The 25000-nt window shown below is 43.1% G+C and overlaps 2 protein-coding genes across 6 annotated transcripts in view; one reads left to right on the top strand and one right to left on the bottom strand.

Annotated features, from left to right (window-relative positions):
- The window catches only part of plch2a (phospholipase C, eta 2a), a 50434-nt gene extending 37393 nt beyond the window's left edge, over positions 1 to 13041 (bottom strand). Inside the window, exons 1-3 of one of the 4 annotated variants that reach the window (XM_029828214.1) lie at positions 12613 to 13041; positions 9283 to 9361; positions 8968 to 9074 (exon numbers count right to left, since the gene is read on the bottom strand). In XM_029828214.1, the coding sequence (XP_029684074.1) occupies positions 8968 to 9046 (79 nt within the window). In that variant the 5' untranslated portion in view covers positions 9047 to 9074; positions 9283 to 9361; positions 12613 to 13041. Of the gene's footprint in view, positions 1 to 3847; positions 3961 to 8967; positions 9362 to 12612 lie in introns of those variants that run through there. The other 3 variants (XM_029828215.1, XM_029828213.1, XM_029828216.1) reach the window with 3 other exon arrangements.
- A 748-nt stretch (positions 13042 to 13789) lies between these two features.
- On the top strand, positions 13790 to 20306 carry pex10 (peroxisomal biogenesis factor 10). Of its 2 annotated transcripts, XM_011620277.2 has the most exons (7): positions 13790 to 14048; positions 17543 to 17623; positions 17731 to 17771; positions 17862 to 18134; positions 19079 to 19248; positions 19370 to 19505; positions 20103 to 20306. In XM_011620277.2, exons 1-7 carry the CDS (start codon positions 13937 to 13939, stop codon positions 20169 to 20171), a joined length of 882 nt encoding a protein of 293 aa, XP_011618579.1. In that variant the 5' UTR covers positions 13790 to 13936; the 3' UTR covers positions 20172 to 20306. The 2 variants fall into 2 exon arrangements, with proteins under 2 accessions (XP_011618579.1, XP_011618578.1); XM_011620276.2 differs by having other exon boundaries at positions 17731 to 18134.
- Positions 20307 to 25000: the final 4694 nt, after the last annotated feature.

Here is a 25000-nt window from a genome sequence, read left to right as displayed (position 1 = left end):
CAAACGTTTCATCCTCTGCATGTTTCATCATCCTCATCTTCATCCTCATCATCATCAGCATCATAAAAGAACTGTCCTTCTGTTCAGCTTTTTTGGTGTCTCTCATTGAATTAGCTAATCAAGAATATCCATCTTCCCTCACTTTAACATCTTCATCTTCTGGTTTCTTCTCCCTCTCTGTTACTGTACAGGGGGAGGGGGCTTTATGAGCATGCTCAGTTCAGTCAACCACGCTGCTTTTGGTGTGTGTGTGTGTGTGTGTGTGTGTGTGTGTGTGTGCGTCGATCACCTGAGACAACACATGAGAGAGAGAGAAAGAGAAAATGAGAGAGATGCAACTAAAGGAAGGAGGTGAAAGGAATGTGATAAAAAGGAGCGGGAAAGAACGTCAAGATGTGGAAAAAAAACATGAAACAAAGCTGCTTGCTGTGATTCACAAAGAGCATCATCATGTTTTATTCACCAATTCCCTGCTGAGAACATTGAGCAGTCACACACGGATGGTCTGAGCCATCAGACGAGAAGGTCACAGGAAGAAAAGGAGGACAAGATGAATCCTCTGCTCCACTGACCCTGCCCCTGCTCCACTCTCCCTGCCCCTGCTCCACTCTCCCTGCCCCTGCTCCACTCTACCTGCCCCTGCTCCACTCTTTCCGCCCCGCCTCAGCCCGCCTCTCCTCGGCCCGCCCTGCCTGGGCCCGCCCCGCCTCTCCTCGGCCCGCTTCGCCTCTTTCCGCCCTTCCTCGGCCCGCCTCTCCTCGGCCTGCCCCGCCTGGGCCCGCCCCGCCTCTCCTTGGCCCGCCCCACCTCTCCTCGGCCTGCCCCGCCTGGGCCCGCCCCACCTCTCCTCGGCCCGCCCCACAAAAGATGCTATGATTTGATTTTAATTTTCACATGTTGGTTCCACATGCATGATGAGACTACTGGTCAGCTCTGAAGACTAGTGATCATAAAAGGCTTTTGGAGAAACTTATTTTGGGCTGTTTGCAGACTAAGAAAAATAAACAGGAAGTCAGTTGAAAAAACAGATATCAGTTAAAGAACCCAACATTTAGAACAGAAAGTATTAAACATCAGGTGGAGATCGGATGAATATAGAATCAAAGTGTTTCCTCACTATGACCGATGTTGCTCCTACCTCACGCTGCATCAACATAGCCCCTTTCTACTCTTCAATATTTAACATCATTTTGGTTCTTTGTATCCTGTGAGGGCTCCCAGAGTGCTTTTATACTTCAATATTGACATATGTGGACCACATAATAGGTGTTCTATTATTAATCCTCTTTTTGCTTCAAATCAAATGTGCAGAAGGACAACACTGCAGCTCCAGTTCTATAAGATGGGCTGGATGTGTGGGGGGGGTGTTTAAGGTCACTGATGCAGTGACAACACCAATAAGATATATACGTGTGCATACATACTGTATATATTTGTGTGTGTGTGTGTGTGTGTGTGTGTGTGTGTGAGAGAGAGAGAGAGAGAGAGAGAGATGTGAGTTATGGTGAGAAGGAGAAAAACCGACACGCAAACTGTAGAAAGCAGGGAGAGACAAAGCTGATATGTATTGTGGCCCTTAATGCATATAGGAAACGTAAATGCAATGTCAAACTGAAACGACATTAAAAAAAAGCTTAAAGTGAGAAGACCACTTTTTGATTCTGATATTTTTGTCTGTATTTCAGAGGCATGAACTAAAGATGTGTACAGCTGGATAAAGCAAGGCAACACATGCTTCCATTTCACATTTCTAAGGTGTTTTACTCCATCATTGACACCCACATTAAGCACATTTCAAGATTTGCCTTTTATCACCGGTACAATTTCGGCAATGTGATGCAGAAACATCAGTCCTTGTATTTATTTCTTCCAGGCTGGATAAACGTATTTCACCTCTATCAGACTGTAAAGGCTCTACAGCTGGTCTCCAATGTTGCTGCTCAGGGGAAACAAGATCACATTAATCCAGTATTGGATCTACACCCTGTAAAAGTGGCTCCCTGGCTCACTGTAAAATTTGGAAAATCCTCCTCCTCACATATGAGTCTGTGGTCTTGTACCCTCCTATTTAAGTGAACTTATAACTCTATATGCTCTCAAAGCACAAGCTTACTTGTAGTTCCTAGGGTTTCCAAAAGTAGTCAAAGACTTCTATCAAGCCCCAGCTCTCTGAAACCAGGTCCCAGTCTGGATCTGGGAGGCAGATACAGTGTCAGTGTTTAAAATTAGACTTAAAAACTTGCTTTTTGACAGTGCTTATGGTTAAAGTGAGTGTAGAAATGTTCTCAGCTATGCTGCAATGAGCTCAGACGGCTGGTTGCTCCTATAATGACCGTGCACCTCTCTCTCCCCCTCCGCAACCTTTAAAATGTATCTATACATTTAAATGTGGATATTACTGCCAGATACTTTCTTGTGTTCTCTATTCTTGCTGATTCTCAAAGTACAGTGGCCCAGAGCTCTATTTGAGGACATCTGAAGATGCAGCAGGGCCCATGCACTGGCTTTCCATCTCAGGGTTGGGGTCCTGCCTCAAGTGGAGGTGGAGAGATCAAGTATCTTGGGGTCTTGTTCACAAGTCAGTGAAAGATCTAGTGTGAGATTGACAAGCGAATCAGCGCAGCCTCCACTGTACTGCACTCGGTGTACGGGACTCTTGTGGTCAAGGAAGAGTCGAGTCAAAAAGCAAAGCTCTCAATTTACTGGTCAGTCCTCTCTTTCACTCTCAGCTATGGTCAAGAACATTGGGTAGGGTTAGGGTTAGGGGTAGTGACCAAATTGAGAAGATTGCAGATACAAGCAGCTGGAATGAGGTTCCTCCCCAGGATGGCATTGAGCTCCCTAAGAGAGAGGGTGGGAAACTCACTTATTCCTCCACATCAGAAGGAGCCAGCTGAGGTGGCTTGGGCACTAGTTTCAGATGCCCCCTAGGAAGGTGTTCCCGGCATGTCCTGCTCAGAAGAGGCCCCAAGGAAGACCCAGAGTGGGTGGGTGTTGCTGGAGAGACTATGACTCTCGGCTGGCCTCAGACAAAATGAGATAACGATGTTTTCTATATATTGGTTGCACATCTGTCCACCCACAGAGAGGGATCTCTCATCTGTGGCTCTCCTTCAGGTTTTTTCTTTTTCCATTAAAGTTTTTTGGTTTCTCCTGACCCAGTTCAAGGGTCTACAAATGAGATCAGTCAGATTAACTTTCTAGGGTTAGGGTTAGGGTTAGCATATAGCATATAGTAAAAACTCATAACTTGAATGTTTATCCAGAGAGCTTCATTATTCAGAAATTTTATCAAATGATTTTCCATTTTGTCAATTGTAAAATAAACCTAGAGTACATTAACTTCTTCATTATGACCTGTACTTGGGATTCAAAGATAATTGTGACATTCATGAAAGTCAGATAAAGAATCTTTATTCAGGATATCAGAATCGAGTCAAATGTTGTTCAATGAAGAAACCAATCGATCAATGCAGGAGACCAAATAATGACGGGAATGGTAACCTGAGAGGTTTTTGGTTCAACAGTATTTTAAAGTGCCTTCATGGATGTTAATTAAATGCAATTTCTAGAATTTAAATAATGTGTGAATTCTTTCAACAAAATCTATCCACATAATAAATAAATACTTCAAACAGTGACCTGGTGTCCGTCGTAGTCAGCAAGACAATTTCATCTGTAATCAATACATTTATCTTATCACATGTGAAACGCCATCTAACCTCCAATTAAAACCACAGAACAAATCAACAGAACCAGCAGCAGTGTAAAACCAAAACTCCTCAATTAAATAATATTGGATTTGTAATAAACAGCAGCATATATAAGCAGTAAAAATGTTACATACTGAATCTCTGAGGGAGCAGCGCCATTCTGCTGATGCTGAATCGTTAAAGCAGCTCATGGGAAGAGACGTGGTAGCTCACCCTACCTCCGTCTCTCTCTCGCTCTCCACTACTCTCCTATGTGCTTGCTAACCTAATTTTGCTCACTCCAACCCACCCCCCACCCCCTGCGCAATGTGGTTGCCATGAACACCAGCTGTGTGTGAATAATACACATGCTAAAGGTATCATTATTATATGATATCATTATCGTATCATATTCTCATGTAAAATACAAATCTTGACTTTGATCGCAGCTGTGTCAGAGCTTTCTCTTCTCTCATAGTCTAGGGTTCAACAAGGCAACTGGGAAGGCAGTTGAGGAGGCTGTCTTGACATGCTATTCTGCGCTAACCCTAACCTGAAGGAGTGTTTTTCTACAGTTTGCAGATTAAATTGTCGTGAACATTCTGTAGGAATCATTCTCTAGCAACTGCCTGTGACATTTTATGAAATTCTGCACAACAGATATATAAAAAGAATTGTTTCTTCCATAAGAAATAACTTATGAGCTGGAATTCATCCCATTGTGTGAACATGAGTGTCACAGCTGCGGGCGAACCCGCCCATGTGTCCTCGCTCACTCCGTGCACCTGGGGCCAATCAGTAATCAGGAGCCCTTTTAGTTCCCTGCGCTACGCTGCCTCCTGCCAGATTGTCTTCTGTGTTCTACATGACTCTCCAGTGTTTTCGTAGGAAGCGTAGTCCAAACCAAAGGCCCACGCTGCCCCACCACCCGCTTCCCGTGGCTAACTGCTTTTCCCCACTCGGCGACACACCCGCTGGGAAACCGACCCTGGTAATTGGCGACTCTGTTTTGCGCTACGTGAAGTCGACTCCAGCGACCATAGTTAGGTGCATTCCGGGGGCCAGAGCGGGCGACATAGAAGCAAATTTAAAGCTGCTGGCGAGACGTAAATGTAAATTTGGTAAAGTTATTATTCACGTCGGAGCCAACTACACCCGGCTTCGTCAGTCGGAGGTCACCAAAATTAACAGAGTCGGTGTGCAACTACGCAAAAACGATGTGGGACTCCGTAGCATTCTCTGGTCCCCTCCCCAATCTGGCCAGCGATGAGATGTTTAGCCACATGTTGTCGCTCCGTCACTGGCTGTCACGGTGGTGCCCCGATAACCAGGTGGCCTTTATAGACAATTGGAGCACTTTTTGGGGAAAACCTGGTCTGATTAGGAGAGACGGTGTCCATCCCACACGGGATGGTGCCTCTCTCATTTCTAGTAACTTGGCTAATTTTATTAGACCCAAAGTGACCTGACAATCCAGGGTCCAGACCAGGATGCAGAGCTGTAGTCTTACACACCTCTCTGCTGCTTCCTTAGAACCCTCATCCACCAACAATAACATATTTAACACTATAGAGGTAGTCTCTGTTCCACGGTTAAAAGTTCACCAAGCACAGAGCAGGGGAGCGGTCAATCACCAAAATCTTATTAAAATTAATACTAAAGCACAAGTTGGAGAAACTAATATCACAATTAAGTGTGGACTGTTAAATATTAGATCTCTTTTGTGTAAATCCCTGTTAGTGCACGACCTGATAGCGGATCATCACATTGATTTATTTTGTCTTACTGAGACCTGGCTTCAGGAGGAGGAGTATGTGAGCTTAAATGAATCTACTCCTCCTACCCATCTTAATGATCATATTCCACGTGTTACTGGTCGAGGAGGGGGAGTGGCAGCAATCTATCACTCCAAGTTATTAATTAATCTCAGACCAAAACATGGCTTCAGTTCATTTGAAAGCCTGACTCTTGGCATCACTCATCTGAACTGGAGGACAGAAAAGCCACTTCTGTTTGTAGTTGTATATCGGCCCCCTGCTGGGCCACATTCAGAGTTCCTGTCTGAGTTCTCTAATTTCTTATCTGACTTGGTCCTTAGAATGGACAAAGTCATTATCATTGGAGACTTTAATATCCATATGGACGTTATAAATGACAGCTTTAGAAATGGCTTCATTTCATTACTTGAGTCAGTTGGTTTCCTCCAGCAGATAAACCAACCAACTCACAGCTTTAACCACACCCTAGATCTAGTCTGACTTATGGTGTTGAGGTAGAACATGTGTCAGTGTTCCCTCAGAACTCACTCCTGTCAGACCAGAACAGCTTATTTTTCTTCTTTGATTGAGGAAAATAAGAACAACCCCAGGTTTCTTTTCAGCACTGTGGCCAAATTAACCAAGAGTCACAGTGTTTTAGATCCACGTATCCCTTCTTCCCTTAGTGGTGAAGACTTCATGAGCTTCTTCACTGATAAAGTTCTAGCTATCAGAGAGAAAGCTAACCAGGCCATCCCAACAACTGGACCATCACCAGATGTGCCGACTGTGGGAACATACAGGTTCTCCAATGAGCCCTTAAACTCCTTCAGCCCTATATATCTTTCTGAGGCGTCATCGCAAATTCATAAATCCAAGACCACCACGTGTCTTTTAGATCCCATCCCAACACACCTGTTGAAGGATGTTCTACCACTGATAGGCAGTTCTATCCTGGACCAGATCAATGGTTCTTTCGTGTCAGGTTATGTACCCCGGTCCTACAAGGTGGCAGTGATTAAGCCGTTGCTTAAAAAACCATCACTGGATCCTGACGTATTAGCAAATTATAGGCCGATATCCAACCTTCCTTTTATCTCTAAAGTTCTAGAGAAGGTGGTGGTGACCCAGTTCCTGGAGCACCTGCAGAGGAACAGCCTGTTTGAGATGTTTCAGTCAGGCTTTAGAGCTCATCACAGCTCAGAAACAGCACTTCTTAAAGTCACTAATGATCTTCTCATAGCTTCCGATCATGGACTGGTCTCTATGCTGGTTCTGCTGGACCTCAGTGCTGCTTTTGATCCAGTTGATCACAGCATCCTGTTACATAGACTGGAACATGTGATTGGGATTAAAGGGACAGCACTAGACTGGTTTAGATCATACTTATCTGATAGATACCAGTTTGCCCATGTCCATGGTGTTCCCTCCTCATACAGTAGGGTTAGCCATGGAGTTCCACAAGGTTCTGGACTTGGACCAATCCTCTTCACATTGTACATGCTTCCCTTAGGGAACATTATTCGGCAGCATGGGATCAATGTTCATTGTTATGCTGATGACACTCAGCTTTATTTATCCATGAAACCAGAGGAGACAGAGAAGTTAGTGAAGCTCCAGACCTGTCTTAAAGACATAAAGTCCTGGATGTCTTCAAATGTCCTCCTCCTTAACCCAGGAAAAACTGAGGTCATGGTGTTTGGTCCTGAACCTCTCAGGGATAGATTAGATCACATGATCACTCTAGATGGTATCTCATTAACATCTAGTCTCTCTGTGAGGAATCTAGGAGTAACTTTTGATCAAAATCTCTCCTTCAACTCACACATTAAATTAGTCTCTAGAAGTGCCTTTTTTCACCTGAGGAACATCACAAAGATCAGGAAGCTGCTGACGCGGCATGATGCTGAAAAGTTAGTCCATGCATTTGTTACTTCAAGGCTGGACTACTGTAACTCTTTATTATCAGGGTGTCCAAAGTATTGACAAAAGAGATCACATAACTCCTGTATTGGCGTCTCTTCATTGGCTGCCCGTTAAATTTAGAATAATTTTTAAAACCCTTCTTTTGACCTACAAGGTCCTCAGAGGCCTTCTCCCTCTCCCTCTCCTCTCCTCTCCTCTCCCTCTCCTCTCCTTCTCCTCTCCTCTCCTCTCCTCTCCTCTCCTCTCCTCTCCTCTCCTCTCCTCTCCTCTCCTCTCCTCCCTCTCTACCCCCCCCATCAGCAGGATTGATTGACTAGTTGGAGATACACTGGTCCTTTGTGCTAGCCACATAGAACCAATTCATTTTAATCAACCATTAATTTTAATTTTAGCAAATTATTTTTATTCACAAATTCTGCCACACAGTCCTGATCTCGGTCCATACCTGGTTTCAAGTTGACAATCTTCACATCAGTTGGGTAAATAACTGCAAAATTGGCTGGATTAATTGTTACCATTCCTCTTGCCTGCATTCAGTCATTCGAGCCAGGGGACATCAGCCAGGTCCAACTGATAGAATCTGTTAATACCCACATTATTTAAATCCAACCTGTCCCCATTCACCACAGGCTGCCCCAGAGCTCTGTCCCACGTTCTTTATGATACACCTTCCCCCCTTGCCAATAGTGCCTGATAACTTCCACTGGTTCAGCAACGACACCCACCTCTATTTGTCAATCAATTCACACTTTTCCAGTCCAAACTATTCACATTACATTAATTAAACTGGAGCTCACCTCTCTGTCCCGGTCCAATCTTCTTCACATTCTATTCCAGCCTGTTCTCTTAGATTCGCCTTCTCGGTTCCTTCTGCCCATCTCAGTATCATGAGGATCAAATTCTTCAGCTACTCTGTTCCCAGGTTCTGGAACTCTTTCCATCCTGACCTTCTTAATATTAATTCCCAATCTTTAAATCCAAACACACCTCTTCAAAACTGCATATTTAATTCAGAGTGGTAAATGGCCCATGTAAATGTGTTGTTATCATGCAGTGATATTCATTGCAAAGAAGTTTAAGAAAACTCTTCAATGATGTTTTAATTACAAAGGATTTAGCAGCGATACTCTTAACGAAGATCCTTTGCCACTAATCACTTCTGCCTTCCTGAACTGAGCCACCATTTTCACCGGACCTCTGGAATGCTAACCATCAGGGAATAAGAACAGAACTGTTCAAAGTAAATGAGAAACAGGAAACAGAAAAAAGAAAAACCCTCGGACCTTTTTTTTGTCAACCTCACAGCCATTTCTAAATAAATTTCAACTTTTCTCATTATTTTCCAATAATGACATACATATATGTATTTGGAGAGTGCAGGTTGGGTTAGGGTTAGGGTTAGTTAGGGTTAGTTATTCAGAGTCAGTTATTCTGGAGCTATATTAGAAAAAAAATGAAAAAACCTCTTCCTGTGTTTATGTGAGTTTTTAATTTCAACAATAACACAGTAATGTCAGATTTTTAAAAAATGAACAAACAAAAAACCAAACCTTCACTAACAATCCCAACAAGGTTTAATTAAGATCACTTACCAACATTAAGGACACTTGCTGACAGGAAATGTCTGCAGCGTCCGCCGGTGGCGTTTATCAAGGAGCTGCCTTTGGTCATCACGCCGCTCAGTGACTTCAGCGACAGGCTGGGGGGTCCATCAGCATCCAGCCACAGAATCCACAAAGAAGAAATCACCCCAGCAACACAATGTCTGTATGATATGAGCTCTAGTGTAATGCTTTTAATATTATGTAGTTTCAAAAATATATATTTTAGTCTCAAAAATCATCCAAAAGTTGCTGGTAGAAGTGGAATAATCAAAATTAGAATATAATACTGGAGAAGGCCTTCACCTCGTAAAATTGAAGCACTCCTGTTGCAAATGGACCAAGATGTGAAGCAGTGAAGGGAAATAATATATCAGAGGCAAACCTGAGGAAAGAAAAACAAAAGAAACATCACAAGAGGTTCTCCATGAAGGTGCATTCCTTCTAGTTTGTCTTCACAGTCGAGCAGAAAGTCAACTGGTCGAGGTTTTGACTCTCATCGGAGAGGTATTTTCCAGTTCTTTTATAACCAGTTGAATCTCTGTTAGACCTCAAAACAACACATGATTTATGATTTTATGGTTGCTTCAAAATGTTATAAAGGAAAACTTTTACTCCAACATCAATATTTAACTGCCAAAAAAATAATAAAAGTGCTTATTCTGCTTCTCCATTTGCTAACCTTAAAAATACTAATTGATCAAAGAAACTTGTATGACATTGACATAACTGCATGTATCACAAACCATCACACACCAAAAAAACATCTAAATATTCCCTAATAAAAATACATTTTGACTCAATGTCCTGTTTGCATAATTGTAATTTTCTTAAAGATTCCTTTTGAGACACAAGTCATAAGAAATGTTCGTGCACGTTGTGTGTAGGACATTTTGAGAAATGTTTCTGGGCTACACGTCTGAGCATGTCATCACCAACATGTGTATGTAAGTTTCCAGGAATGTGAAAGAGTTCCATTCATTCATTCACTCAGTCACTTGTTCATTCCGTTATTCAAAAGGAGATGATCAAAGAGCAATATCAAGCAGAAGATACGTGTTCTGCTGTGTTTTCAGTACCATTCATACCATGACCCATTCAGTCCTTTGAAAACTGCACCATATTCATTACTTAGATATACTTCCCTTTAAACAGCATCTTTTTCCATTAATTAATTGTCTAGGAAATGCTGTCAAAACAAAAAGATAGGACAGTTGTGGCTGCTTCTTTGTTGCATGTCCTGACATGAATTTCAACGGACATCTGACTCATTTTGCCCATTTTTATATTCATGAGAAAGTGTGAGCCTTAGATGAAGAATGTTCCATGGAGGATGAGCATTTTAACAAAGCCAACTTGAGCCCTGCCAAAGGAGCACTAACTCTAACTCTAACTCTAACTCTAACTCTAACCCTAACCTTAACTCTAACTCTAACTCTAACTCTAACTCTAACCCTAACTCTAACCCTAACCCTAACTCTAACTCTAACCCTAACTCTAACTCTAACCCTAACTCTAACTCTAACCCGAACCCTAACCTTAACTCTAACTCTAACTCTAACTCTAACCCTAACCCTAACTCTAACTCGAACTCTAACTCGAACTCGAACTCGAACTCGAACCCTAACCCTAACCCTAACCCTAACTCTAACTCTAACTCTAACTCTAACTCTAACTCTAACCCTAACCCTAACTCTAACCCTAACTCTAACTCTAACCCTAACCCTAACCCTAACCCTAACTCTAACTCTAACCCTAACCCTAACCCTAACTCTAACTCTAACTCTAACTCTAACTCTAACCCTAACCCAGCCCTAACCCTAACCCAGCCCTAACCCTAACCCAGCCCTAACCGTAACCCAGCTCTAACCCAACCCCAGCCCTAACCCAACCCAACCCCAGCCCTAACCCTAACCCCAGCCCTAACCCAACCCCAGCCCTAACCCTAACCCCAGCCCTAACCCTGCCAAAGGAGCACCAACCCCAGCCCTAACCCCAGCCCTAACCCTGCCAAAGGAGCACCAACCCCAACCCCAGCCCTAACCACAGCCCCAACCCTAACCCTGCCAAAGGAGCACCAACCCCAACCCCAGCCCTAACCCTAAACCAAACCCATCCCTAACCCTATCCCTAACCCTGCCAAAGGAGCACCAACCCTAACCCTAACCCTATCCCTAACACTAACACTAACACTAACCCCAGCCCTAACCCTATCCCTAACCCCAGCCCTAACCCTATCCCTAACCCCAGCCCTAACCCTAACCCTATCCTTAACCCATCCCTAACCCTATCCCTAACCCTGCCAAAGGTGCACCAACCCTAACCCTAACCCTATCCCTAACACTAACACTAACACTAACCCATCCCTAACCCTATCCCTAACCCTGCCAAAGGAGCACCAACCCTAACCCTATCCCTAACACTAACCCCAGCCCTAACCCTATCCCTAACCCCAGCCCTAACCCTAACCCAAGCCCTAACCCTAACCCCGACCCTAACCCTAACCCTAACCCTAACCCTAACCCTAACCCCAGCCCTAACCCTAACCAAAGGAGCACCAACCCCAGCCCTAACCCTAACCCAGCACATCAGCTGCCCTACATGAAACCACCAATCAACCTCAGACATTGGCAAATGCATGCATGACATCAGACATTGGGTAACCATACGGAGATTCCCAAACCTGAAACCCTGGATAAATCAAAGCTAAATGCAAATCTCACACTAGCACTTATAAATCAGATGATTAGGAGTGGAGGAGCTTCAATCTTAGGAACATATATTGTAGACTAATAACCATCCAAGACCACAGAGGACTGGCAGACTTTGGTAAAAATGTGTCATCCTTCCTCCAAGATGAACTGAACACGCTACAAGAGTTTCTCCACAGGCCCAGGATCCCTGCCCATGGGTTACAACCAGAGCAGATATGTGAAGATCCCTTAAAAAGTCAACCCACACTAGACCAGGACAGACTGAGCACAACATTCTTATCTGGCCCGTACATTGGCCCAGTGGTTCCTGAGCATCTGCTGCATCACCTGCAGCTAATCCGTTTGATTGGGAGCCTTTTTTAGCAGCCAACAGCAGCCCATCAGTGTCAGATCGTTTCGTCTGTGTTGTTTGTAATTGAGCGTCCCTAGATTTTACTTCTTGTTATTCCAGTTTTTCCAGGATTAATCTTGTGTCTTTTCTCCTTCCGAGGACTCTACGTCCCCTCCATTGAAGAGAACTGGTTCAAGTTGGGTTTCTGCACACGATTCACCATTGCACGTTTTTGCCACCTGTGCCATGAGGCTACTATGAGTGAAATAGGAAGTAATGTGTCCTTTCCATTCATTAGTCTCAGTCATGCATTGTTCAAACCATAATCTGTACTCTGTATCTAAGTGCTGTTATTGGTTTATTTTGATTATCATCCATGTTACACTCGGCCCCAGGTACATTTCTAGAGATTTTGACTAATGATGAACAATCAAGGTCAGGACTCTCACAATGTGCAGATGCTCTGATCTCCTAATATTATCAGCTGATGTTGGTGCTGATGTCTTTGAATGCTGAAACTTTTTTCAGCTGTTTACAGCAGCAGTTTATAAAGCATGTATTATTTATAACCATGCAAAATGTGTCCCCTACCTGATAAAATCAGAGACTCATTTCATTTTCTCCAGTCCATGCACTGCTTCGTCTTTCCTCCGACATCCTCCACTTTTGCAAACATGTAGCTCTTCATTTTCAGATTAAAGGAAGACAAAAATCCATTCCTGCCCTTACAAAAAGTGAAGATAAACTTCCCGGTACATGGTAATAGACACTGTCCAAGGGTCGATATAACGGGTGCGATGAAAAAGACACAAGTGAGCTAATAATGGGACATTGTAACACACCTGGTTGTCTTGGTGAGCCATGTTGAGAACACAAAGAAACTGGTTTAGCAGCTTTTCATGCTCATCACAGCACAGCTTTGAATGAGTTACCCTCCTCACACACACCCTTGCCTTGTAGCAACTTGCACTGTGGACCACATTGCAGCATTTGTTAAAGGGGCAGCTCATTAAAATAAAGTCAAGGCCGGTAAGAAATTCTAACCACCTTGGTGTTTGACTGTTAACCTTAGAATTTTTGAATACAACTTGTTTGTTAAACTTTATTGGAAAATTGGATTGAAGGATAAGGATAAACTTTATTTATCCCACATCGGGGAAATTCACAAAATGATTGAAAATATATTTTTTGTATGTAAACATTGATAAACAAATATTCAAATTCATGATTGTTAATCGAAAGAAGTTTTCTCTTGTCTTCTTAACCTCTTTATTCCTATGGGGGTCATGGGAAGGGTACACAATGGACAACGGCGGGTGCACTCCTGGATGACTTGCTAGTTCATCGCAGGGCCCTATATAAGCATTTGTGGGTTTGGTACCTTGCTTAATGGTACCTTGGAAGTGCCCTGGCACCTTCCCCTACTACCAGAACATGTTTTGTCCGCACTGGGGCTCAAACTAAGAATCCTCTGCTTCTCAGACCAGTTCCCAACAGACTGAGCTACCACTGCACCGAAAGTCTAAATAAGTCCTAAATTAAGTCAGCATTGTTAAGGTGAGGATGTGAATTTAAATGTTCTCATAAAAAAAGGGTGATATGGAAAAGTCAACAACATAAAAGATAATGGAATTAGCTGTGAATGTAATTGAGCGTAGTATTGTTTTTCTACCCTGCATCACGCCCAAAGGCAGAAAAATTATCTGACACGTGCATATTTCCAGTCGCTAGGTGGCGCTGTAAACGTTTCAACTAGATGCAACAAAAACAAACGTAGAAGAAGAGAAGAGGCGAGACGAACTCCAGGAAGTGTTCTGAAAGGACGCGCTAGCTTAGTTTAGTATCCGTTTACAATTCGTTTTCCTGAGTTTATACAGAATTGATTATCTAATTTTATCATCTGGAGACATTTCTGATGTCCCTCATTCCAGCAAACCAGGCGCAACTTGTCCGTTCAAGTCAAAAGGATGAACATTATCGAAGTCTCATTAAGAACAATGTAAACGAAGCTTTCCAATCTGTCGCTGGTGAGTCTGAGACACTATCAGAGCACTTAACCTTACAGCATAAGAATATTATCATTTGTTACGTCGTTTATAAGTTTAGTACAGTGTTCTTTTCTGCATCCTTTTACTTCTTAAATCTGGTGTAGTTAGAAATGGTTTTGAATCTACTGTGTGCTGTAGAAAATTCAAATAAAGATAATACAAAACTGGTAAATGATCCCAAAGATAAATGTTTTAATCTACATACGCTTTTCTACATTTTGTTATTCTTCCTTGACACTGCATTATAGTTAGGCCTCTTTCACATATCTGCATGCACAGTGGAAATTAGGAGTGAAGCCAGATTGATCAGGGATTGTTCAGCAGAGTTCCTTCTTGTCCCTCAATGTTTTTCTTGAAGCTCCAATATTTCTTGCTACTATGATGTTTGCAGAACGAATGCAACTGACCCAGGTCGTGCCTAAAAGCTCCAGAAACATAGGCAATACAATTTCAACCCTACCACTTTACTAAACTGAAAAGTACAGTAGTACAAATGAACTGTGGCCTCTATCCAACCTTTGTCCTGTATCCTACCTGTCTGGGCCCGGATCGTGGGGCAGCAGCTTTAGTAGCAAAGCCTCCTTTCCTTTAGATGCAAATATAATATACAGTATTGTCTGTTACCATTAAGAGTGTAACTGTCTTCATCAGCTCGTAGTTGTGGTCGTACTGTTTTATTTACTACCCATCTGCTCAGGAATCTAACAAAGGTCAACCTGCAGTAGAACATCCATCTATTCTGACTCATCTCAGTTTTTAAATGTTGATTTTCTGGCTTCTGTCTTGTAGTCCCTTATTCAAGATGAAAGAAGTTTAAAAAGCTCCAACCTGCGATCTTGCTCCAAGGATATGTGACATTTGTCTCAGTCCTGTTGTGCTCTGTGTGTTCTGGATGTTAGTTTGTGTTTTCGGAGAAGACTCATAAAATATATATATAATTGGAGTACATTTGACAGTAAAATTGTATTATTGTGAAGAGGCCTCCAGTAATGCGGTCCTTGTGACAGTCTTTTGTGGTAAAGAAGGAGCTGATCTAAAAGGCAAAGCTCTCAATTTACTGGGCAGTCTCCCTTTCTACCCTCATCTATGGTCAAGAACTTTAAGTTGTGTCCAAAAGAACAAGAAGCATGAGACAGGCAGCCAAAATGAGTTTCATCTGCGTGATGGTGGGCTAGGGTTAGGGTTAGAGGGTTAGAGAGTTAGGGTTAGAGGTTAGGGTTAGAGGGTTAGGGTTAGAGGGTTAGAGGGTTAGGGTTAGAGGGTTAGGGTTAGAGGGTTAGAGGGTTAGGGTTAGAGGGTTAGGGTTAGAGAGTTAGGGTTAGAGGGTTAGAGAGTTAGGGTTAGAGGGTTAGGGTTAGAGGGTTAGAGAGTTAGGGTTAGAGGTTAGGGTTAGAGGGTTAGAGGGTTAGAGAGTTAGAGGGTTAGGGTTAGAGGGTTAGAGAGTTAGGGTTAGAGGGTTAGAGGGTTAGGGTTAGAGGGTTAGGGTTAGAGAGTTAGGGTTAGAGGGTTAGAGAGTTAGGGTTAGAGGGTTAGGGTTAGAGGGTTAGGGTTAGAGAGTTAGGGTTAGGTCAGGGTTAGGTTGGGGTTAGAGGGTTAGGGTTAGAGGGTTAGGTTGGGGTTAGGGTTAGGGTTAGGGTTAGGGTTAGGGTTAGAGGGTTAGGGTAGGGTTAGGTTGGGGTTAGGGTTAGAGGGTTAGGGTAGGGTTAGGTTGGGGTTAGAGGGTTAGGTTAGGGTTAGAGGGTTAGGGTTAGAGGGTTAGGTTAGGGTTAGAGGGTTAGGTTAGGGTTAGAGGGTTAGGGTTAGAGGGTTAGGTTGGGGTTAGAGGGTTAGGGTTAGAGGGTTAGGTTGGGGTTAGGGTTAGAGGGTTAGGGTTAGGTTGGGGTTAGAGGGTTAGGGTTAGAGGGTTAGGTTAGGGTTAGAGGGTTAGGTTAGGGTTAGAGGGTTAGGGTTAGGTTAGGGTTAGAGGGTTAGGGTTAGAGGGTTAGGGTTAGAGGGTTAGGTTTAGAGGGTTAGGTTAGGGTTAGAGGGTTAGGTTAGGGTTAGAGGGTTAGGTTGGGGTTAGAGGGTTAGGGTTAGGTTAGGGTTAGAGGGTTAGGTTAGGGTTAGAGGGTTAGGGTTAGAGGGTTAGGTTAGGGTTAGAGGGTTAGGGTTAGAGGGTTAGGTTAGGGTTAGGTTAGGGTTAGAGGGTTAGGGTTAGAGGGTTAGGTTAGGGTTAGGTTGGGGTTAGAGGGTTAGGGTTAGAGAGTTAGGTTGGGGTTATAGGGTTAGAGGGTTAGGGTTAGAGGGTTAGGTTAGGGTTAGAGGGTTAGGGTTAGAGGGTTAGGTTAGGGTTAGAGGGTTAGGTTGGGGTTAGAGGGTTAGAGGGTTAGGTTAGGGTAAGGGTTAGGGCTAGAGGGTTAGGTTGGGGTTAGAGGGTTAGGTTAGGGTTAGAGGGTTAGGGTTAGAGGGTTAGGTTAGGGTAAGGGTTAGAGGGTTAGGGTTAGAGGGTTAGGTTGGGGTTAGAGGGTTAGGGTGAGTCGAGGTGGCTCGGGCCTCCCTCCAGAGCGGGAGTTTAATTACCAGTGTTGGCACTATTGCAATTATAGTTTAGCGTTTATACTGCAAGTATATACATTTCAGAATTTTTACAGTTTCTACAATTTTAAAAATATTTCCAGCTAAAATATAATTGTAAGTGTGTCAACAGCGGTAAGTAAATGAGGCTGTTTGAGTTTTTCTGGGATTTCTTGACTTTGAGACTCCACACCAACATCATCAAGGTGCTCGTTTTGGTGTGTGCTTCATTAGTGTTACCTAACCCTAACCCTTCATTAGGGTTACCTAACCCTTCATTAGGGTTACCTAACCCAAACCCTCCATTAGGGTTACCTAACCCTAACCCTTCATTAGTGTTACCTAACCCTAACCCTTCATTACGGTTACCTAACCCTTCATTAGGGTTACCTAACCCAAACCCTCCATTAGGGTTACCTAACCCTAACCCATTAGTGTTACCTAACCCTAACCCTTCATTAGGGTTACCTAACCCTTGATTAGTGTTACCTAACTCTAACCCTCCATTAGGGTTAGCTAACCCTAACCCTTCATTAGGGTTACCTAACCCTGATCCCTTCATTAGGGTTACCTAACCCTAACCCTTCATTAGGGTTACCTAACCCTGATCCCTTCATTAGGGTTACCTAACTGTAACCCTTCATTAGGGTTACCTAACCCTACCTAACCCTAACCCCCTAACCCTACAGCTCCTTGGAACCTGAGCCCCTTGTGTTGCAGAGGCACACAGAAGTCTACATTTGGTAGATGTATAGATTGTTATGAGGTATATATTTGTAAAGGCCACATTGACTCCCGATCTTGACAATTCAGTTTAGTTTAACTGTCATAAACATTGCATTGTTAATATTTAAAAAGCTGAATCTGAAATCCTAAACAGTTGCTATGTTCTTTAACTTTGCTCTTTACTTTGTATTTAGGTTCAAAGACTTGGCTGATCTGGAGGAGAGAGATAGAACTGTTCTCAGATCTATCATACTTCAGTTTAACAACTTTCTCAGGTAGTAATTACCAGAAAAACCAAATTCTTAATTTTTGTCTTTTTTGTGTTCATTTTTTAGTTTCTTGCTTGTGATTTATATCTGTTTTGTATGTCTGTTCTCTTTAGCATATCAAACTCTGGGTGAAGAATATGTCCACATTATCCAGGTGGATCCCACAAAACGTCAAATTCCCTCTCAATCCAGAAGAAGCCTCTTTATCTTTTGCCATGTCTTCTTTCCTTACCTGCTGGAGAAGGTATTGGTGTGTCTAGAGAATCAGCTTGAAGGTGGTCCAGAGAGTCGTGGTCACCTGCAGACGGTGTCTGTCTGGTGGAGCTTGGAGTCCTGGCTGACCAGATGTATCCAGAAAGTGCTGGGACTAATGTCAGATCCTCAGAGGAGAATTTGTCTCCCAACTGTCTTTAGACTCCAGCAGAGGCTTGGTCTGCTGCATCGCCTTCATCTAGCTCTTTTCTACATCTTTGGATCCTTTTACTATCTGTCTAAGAGGACGGCTGGTATCACTTATGTATGTGCTTTTGGCTTTTTTATACTAAAGTTACATTTTTTTTAATTATTCTAATTCATTCATATGTTCTCTGATTCATTATAAATTTGGCTCCTAAGGACAATTTGCTTCTGTACTGCCACAAAATGTAATGAAATAATTTATAATTGTCACAAAGAATTTTAGCTGTAATTTCACAAAGTTTGAAATAACGTAGAATCGCATCCATTTTAAGCAAGTTGTCAGTGGGCTGGTTATGTTTGAATATGACTTTAGATATAGATATATGTATTTATATATAATTTGACTTTAGGCAGTCAATTCTGGACAATAAAAAGTAAACAAAGAGTTATACATGTTTAAAATGGTTTACTCCCCATACCTAACAGGATTTATACATGTTCCATATAATCTATGTGCCTTTTCATTACCTTTTTTTACTATAACATTTTTGGCATTTGTTTTTTATTTCTTTAGATGTGCATAATCTGTCAAGTAAAGTAATTTTAGATGGCGCTAACCCTAATGCCCTCTTATGTAGTTTAGCTCATGGTGGATCTGTCTAGTTCCATGTCTACCATGAGCATTTAGTAACTAACCCTAAAGGCCTCTTATTTCTAAAGTGATACATTTTTTGTATCATGGTGGGTTTTAATGAGATGCTCTTCATATATTTAATAAGATGTTTTGGAATGTGTGGAATTTATTCAGCTATCAGAATTGTCTCTAAGGCTAACATGTCTTGGTTCCAAACTGTGAAATATATAATACGTGAATAATTACAATACACCGCTAATATTTTAACCAACACTTAACAGACAACATGAGCTTGACTGATTCACCAAAAATATGTGTGTCCTATAGCGTCAGTTTCTTTTTTGCATTGTACAGAGAATTTGGATGCCTTTTGATATCGATTTTAGTTATTGTGTTAAGTCTCTTTAATGTGTGTGTGTGCGAACCAGTTGCGTGTCATGGGGTGGAACAGTCATTTTGACGGTCCAATCAGAACCAGTTACAGACTGCTAGGAATGGCGTCCATGGTCCAGCTGCTCATCAGTGTTTGCCTCCAGTTCAGAAGCTACAGACTGAAGCAAAGAGCCAGTGAGAATTTGGGGTTCTCCAGGAAGCTGAGGTAGTGAACTAGGAGGGTCACAGTCAGATACAGCCCTGCTGATGGCTGAACACCATCCAAAGAAGTTTTAACATTCACAAAAAACAATTTGAAATGGTTTTTCCCTTTGTCTTTCTTACAGTACTCAACATAAACCCGACTCCACTTGCAGAGTTTCCCGCTGCATCCTTTGCTTGGAAGGCCGCAGAAATCCAACATCCACCCCTTGTGGTCACGTATTCTGCTGGGATTGTATTACAGAGTGGTGCAACACGAAGGTCAGTTATGGGTAGCACGAGTTTTAAATACTGACTGTACCAGTGCTCATCAAATATGAACTGATATTAAGTATTCATCCATTTAGGGCTTTTAAGCAATAGATAAAAAATGTTAATACCTTCTAAGTGAAAGCATCACCTACCTGGTAGTACAGACGTCCTGCCTGATTGCACCCCTGTGATATAGGACTAATGGCTTCGTTATACTTCTGTATCTGTGTGGCATCATGTGCAACTGCCACAGAAATGCCACCTGCACCTCCCTAAAATTGTCACTGCAGAGACGGAACACAGATCAACTTTATAGTGTGTTGGCACTTTTAGCGTTCTGGCCAGGGTGTTCTAAATGAAATGCATAACCCTGATCCTGATCCTGACCCTAACCATAACCATAACCATAACCCTGATCCTGACCCTAACCTTAACCCTGACCCTGATCCTGACCCTAACCTTAACCCTAACCCTGATCCTGACCCTAACCCTGATCCTGACCCTAACCCACATGAGTATAAGAAGGCCTGGCCCTAACCCTGATCCTGACCCTAACCCTAACCCTGACCCTTCAACTTTGAAAATGTTAATGTTGTGTTTTCACAGGCCCAATGCCCTTTGTGTCGAGAGAAGGTCCAACCACAGAGACTGGTGTATCTGAGGAACTGCAACTAGAAAATGATGAACACTAACCACAGAACAACAATAATATATGTACAACCTCTATATTGTTTGAAATATACAAGATTTCAATTATATTCAAAAAAAATTACCACAATAAATCTGGTATTTCTAGATGTCCTCATTTAATTGGTTTTGTTTTTTAATTTATTGTCTGGTTAGGGTTAGAGGGTTAGGGTTAGAGGGTTAGGTTAGGGTTAGGTTAGGGTTAGAGGGTTAGGGTTAGAGGGTTAGGTTAGGGTTAGAGGGTTAGGGTTAGGGTTAGAGGGTTAGGGTTAGAGGGTTAGGTTAGGGTTAGAGGGTTAGGTTAGGGTTAGAGGGTTAGGGTTAGAGGGTTAGGTTAGGGTTAGAGGGTTAGGGTTAGAGGGTTAGGGTTAGAGGGTTAGGTTAGGGTTAGAGGGTTAGGGTTAGAGGGTTAGGTTAGGGTTAGAGGGTTAGGGTTAGAGGGTTAGGTTAGGGTTTGAGGGTTAGGGTTAGGGTTAGAGGGTTAGGGTTAGAGGGTTAGGTTAGGGTTAGAGGGTTAGGGTTAGAGGGTTAGGTTAGGGTTAGAGGGTTAGGGTTAGAGGGTTAGGTTAGGGTTAGAGGGTTAGGGTTAGAGGGTTAGAGGGTTAGGGTTAGAGGGTTAGGGTTAGGGTTAGAGGGTTAGGGTTAGAGGGTTAGGTTAGGGTTAGAGGGTTAGGGTTAGAGGGTTAGGTTAGGGTTTGGGTCATCTGAATGGAAGCATTTTACATATGAGGAGAGCTGGTCGGTTCCTCTGAGTGCAGACAACAACAGACAACGAGCAGATCTAATCACGGTGACCAGCGACTGACGGTTTAGGGTCAGGGTCATGGCCCTTCGATCAGCAAACTGCCCCATAAACAGACATAAACCTACATAGTTACAGTAGGACAAGCAGGAAAGGCTGATTGTTGTTGACGGCGCCAGGTTAACATCCGTGTTTTAGGCCTGTCTGGTCGCCATTACGTTGACCTCCAGCTGCAGTTACCCAGCAAGCATGTCGCCTTGTGCTACTGCTGCATCGATCATGCAGCAACATTAGATTGTATTGATTGTAAAAAAGTGTTTACTTCTTCTCTAAATGATTCATTTAAAACATTGAAGTTTAGCTGTTGTGGTGCTGTCATGTAGGGAGTGCTGGAGTTCTGCTGATTTAGTGTCGGATAAATATAAAGTAAATGTTTGAAAAGGCCGCAAGAATGCTGGCGATGCTAAAGTTAGCCAGTTGCTCAGGCTACTGCAGTTACAGGCAGTAGTAACTCGGTAAATATAATTACGGTATTTGTGTCGCAGGGACCCCTTCATCAGAGATGCTACATCCTCCAGCCTCACATGGTCTAATTCCCACCTCTTCTACTCTTTTATTTCATTTTTCATTCCATCCTTTGTCTCACCCAGTGAAAAATAGCAGAAGAGGAGTTTTCTTTCCTTCCGAGTTGCCGTATTGTTAAAGAGGGCTTTTAACTGAAAACAAATACATATTTTCTCTGGATGAGGCAGCAAATTAATTTGAATTAGAAAAGAAATTAACTTTTTTTTTCTAAACTTGACCAGTACTCTTTGTCATACAAAAAGTCAAGCTGGAGGCCATGATCAAAGAGAAAATCCTTAATGTGAAGATGGGAAGTGATGATAGATTTGGGTCTGAGGAATCTGCTGACTGAACGGGCAGCTTTCCCCCGTTTAGGACCTTCTCTGGTTCCTGACCAAGCATCAATAAGTTGTGTGTGTGTGTGTGTGTGTGGGGGGGGGGGGGGGGTCGTTGCTGAAGAGCTGAATATTTTCTTCCCTCAATCAGAAGAGTCTTAACAGAGAAAAGTGAACTTGTAAATTCCACAATTTAGCACCGTAAAGGACCAAAGGTCTGCCCTTTAATCTGGATGGGGCGGAACACGAAGATTCCATCGTCATCATCCCCCCCTAGCCACTGTGTGATCATGTGGAACAGGGGATGGGTTATTAAAGTGTCTGTAGGATCAATGCTTTATTTTTCCCCCTGGGGAATGCACTGTTTATTGAGGTTTGGATTAAACTGTCACAATTGAGCAGGATAAGACCTGAACTAGCTTAGCATAACAACACCAACTGATGGTCAGTCAGACAGGCTCTGCAGAATATTCCTTATCACAACAAGCATCGGCTAACAGCTTAATGCAGATTCAGCTAGAAGATTTCTAGGATGGCGCCGCACGTTGTTACAGTAGTTCCGAGCGTGATTTCATGTTTTAGTGTGTTTTATACTTTCCCCATGCATCTTTTTGCACTAGTCTCAGTCGGAAGTGTATACAATGTATGGTGTACATAGGAATGTACATAAGAGGTTTTTTTTTTAACTTTCCTTTAGAACTGGACTGTACTGTACTTCTCTAACATGTGAATTTCCCCAATGTAGGATCAATGAGTTTTATCTTATCTTATGTTCTCTTAGAACAGGTAAACAGAACCCAGGAGGTGAGAAGCCTGTAACTCAGGCCTCACTAATGGCGGCCCTCCAGGATGTGATGCAGCAGGTCCCACCCCCAAACAATCAATGGGGACAAAACCGTGGGGGGGCGACGGGGAGGACGAGGAGGCCCACGTCCGGGTGACAGGTGTAACTGCTGCGGTGGGTTCGGACACTGGGCAGGGGAGTGCAGTGTTCGGAGGGGTCCCGTGAGAGGGGGTCCGAGAGACTCACGGGGGGACGGGCCCAGGCTGGGCCCGCCTCGGAGACAGGGAACGTGTCCGTGGAGGGGCCCGGCTGGTGCTAGAGGGAACCTGGCTGAGCCCCTCCTTCCTATGATGGATGGTGTTGAAAAACTGTTACTCGTGGATACGGGTGCGACATGTTCTGCGCTGCAACATGGAACTGATCCACAATTGTCATCGGAGCAGGTGCCAGTAAGGGGAGTGGAACGAACTGTACATGCAACAAACTGCCCCATTGGATGTTCGAATAGGAGCACAATCTTTCAGCCACATGTTCCTCTATGGTCCCGACTGTCCTGTCAACCATATGGGGCGAGACATTTTTACACTTTTAGGCTGCAGCACTGACATGCTCAAGGCGGGGGGACCGTCATCACCTTCCGCAACGGCGAATCCTTAGGGTTAGGGTTAGGGGTTAGGGTTAGGGTAGGGGAATGTACCCTGCCTCCCATACGAGACAGGGAAAGCACGGTCCTTCCTCCCAACCGACCTCCCATAACCCTGAAATCCTTGTTGTTGACGATGGGCACGCTGGCGACCCCTGCCATAGCGCACCTCCGTCCAACCCGGCTCCATAAATCAAGGTAAGTTATTTATTTTAGAAAGTTTTTTTGAACTAAAAGTGCTTTCCAAAAAATAAGAAAGTTATTTATTTTAGAAAGTTTTTTGAAATAAAAGCGCTTTCCAGAAAATAGGAAAGGAAAAAGGTAAGTATTTTAATATTTTTTAAGGGTAAGTATTTTTTTTTCTTTAATTTCTCCCTTTTCTTAAAAGGTAAGTAAAATAAAACCAAAATTCAATAAATGTATTAAATAACTAAGGAAGAGTGTGCCAAAAAACGACGTTTCGACCCCCTATGGGTCTTCTTCAGGTAGGGCACACTAAATAACCAGAAGCTGGCTCGCTGTATTGGCTGTGGACGATGTGTTCCATACGCTGGTTGAAAAGCAAATGGTCCCTTATATAGTGCCTGCTGTGGCATCGCTTTTTAAAAAAAAAACGATATACGCGATGTTTTTCCTTTTTTCAACCCTGCCATTTTAACCCCCTAAATGCCAAATTAAATTAGCTTGATATCAGACGTAATATTTAATAATTGGGTTAGGATTTAGGGTTAGGGTAGGATTAGGGGTTAGGGTTAGGGTTAGGGGTTAGGGTTAGGGGGGGGTTAGGGTTAGGGTTGGGTTAGGGTTAGGGGTTAGGGTTAGGGTAGGGGAATGTACCCTGCCTCCCATACGGGTTAGGGTTAGTTAGGGTTGGGTTAGGGGTTAGGGTTAGGGTTGGGGTTAGGGTTAGGGGGCCATTTTAACCCCCTAAATGCCAAATTAAATTAGCTTGATATCAGACGTAATATTTAATAATTGGGTTAGGATTTAGGGTTAGGGTAGGATTAGGGGTTAGGGTTAGGGTCACGATTAGGGTTAGGGTTAGGGGTTAGGGTTAGGTTAGGGTTAGGGTTAGGGGGGGGTTAGGGTTAGGGTTGGGTTAGGGTTAGGGGTTAGGGTAGGGGAATGTACCCTGCCTCCCATACGGGTTAGGGTTAGTTAGGGTTAGGGGTTAGGGTTGGGTTAGGGGTTAGGGTTAGGGTTGGGTTAGGGTTGGGGTTGGGTTAGGGTTAGGTTAGGGTTAGGGTTAGGGTTAGAGGGTTAGGTTAGGGTTAGAGGGTTAGGGTTAGGGTTAGGGTTAGAGGGCTAGGGTTAGGGTTAGAGGGTTAGGGTTAGGGTAGGGGAATGTACCCTGCCTCCCATACGAGACAGGGAAAGCACGGTCCTTCCTCCCAACCGACCTCCCATAACCCTGAAATCCTTGTTGTTGACGATGGGCACGCTGGCGACCCCTGCCATAGCGCACCTCCGTCCAACCCGGCTCCATAAATCAAGGTAAGTTATTTATTTTAGAAAGTTTTTTGAACTAAAAGTGCTTTCCAAAAAATAGGAAAGTTATTTATTTTAGAAAGTTTTTTTGAAATAAAAGCGCTTTCCAAAAAATAGGAAAGGAAAAAGGTAAGTATTTTAATATTTTTTTAAGGGTAAGTATTTTTTTTCTTTAATTTCTCCCTTTTCTTAAAAGGTAAGTAAAATAAAACCAAAATTCAATAAATGTATTAAATAACTAAGGAAGAGTGTGCCAAAAAA

This window comes from Takifugu rubripes, chromosome 20, assembly GCF_901000725.2.
Source record: "Takifugu rubripes chromosome 20, fTakRub1.2, whole genome shotgun sequence".
Taxonomy (NCBI): domain Eukaryota; kingdom Metazoa; phylum Chordata; class Actinopteri; order Tetraodontiformes; family Tetraodontidae; genus Takifugu; species Takifugu rubripes.
The sequence above is the reverse complement of the archived record's forward strand: the minus strand, read 5'-3'. Positions and strand labels throughout refer to the sequence as shown.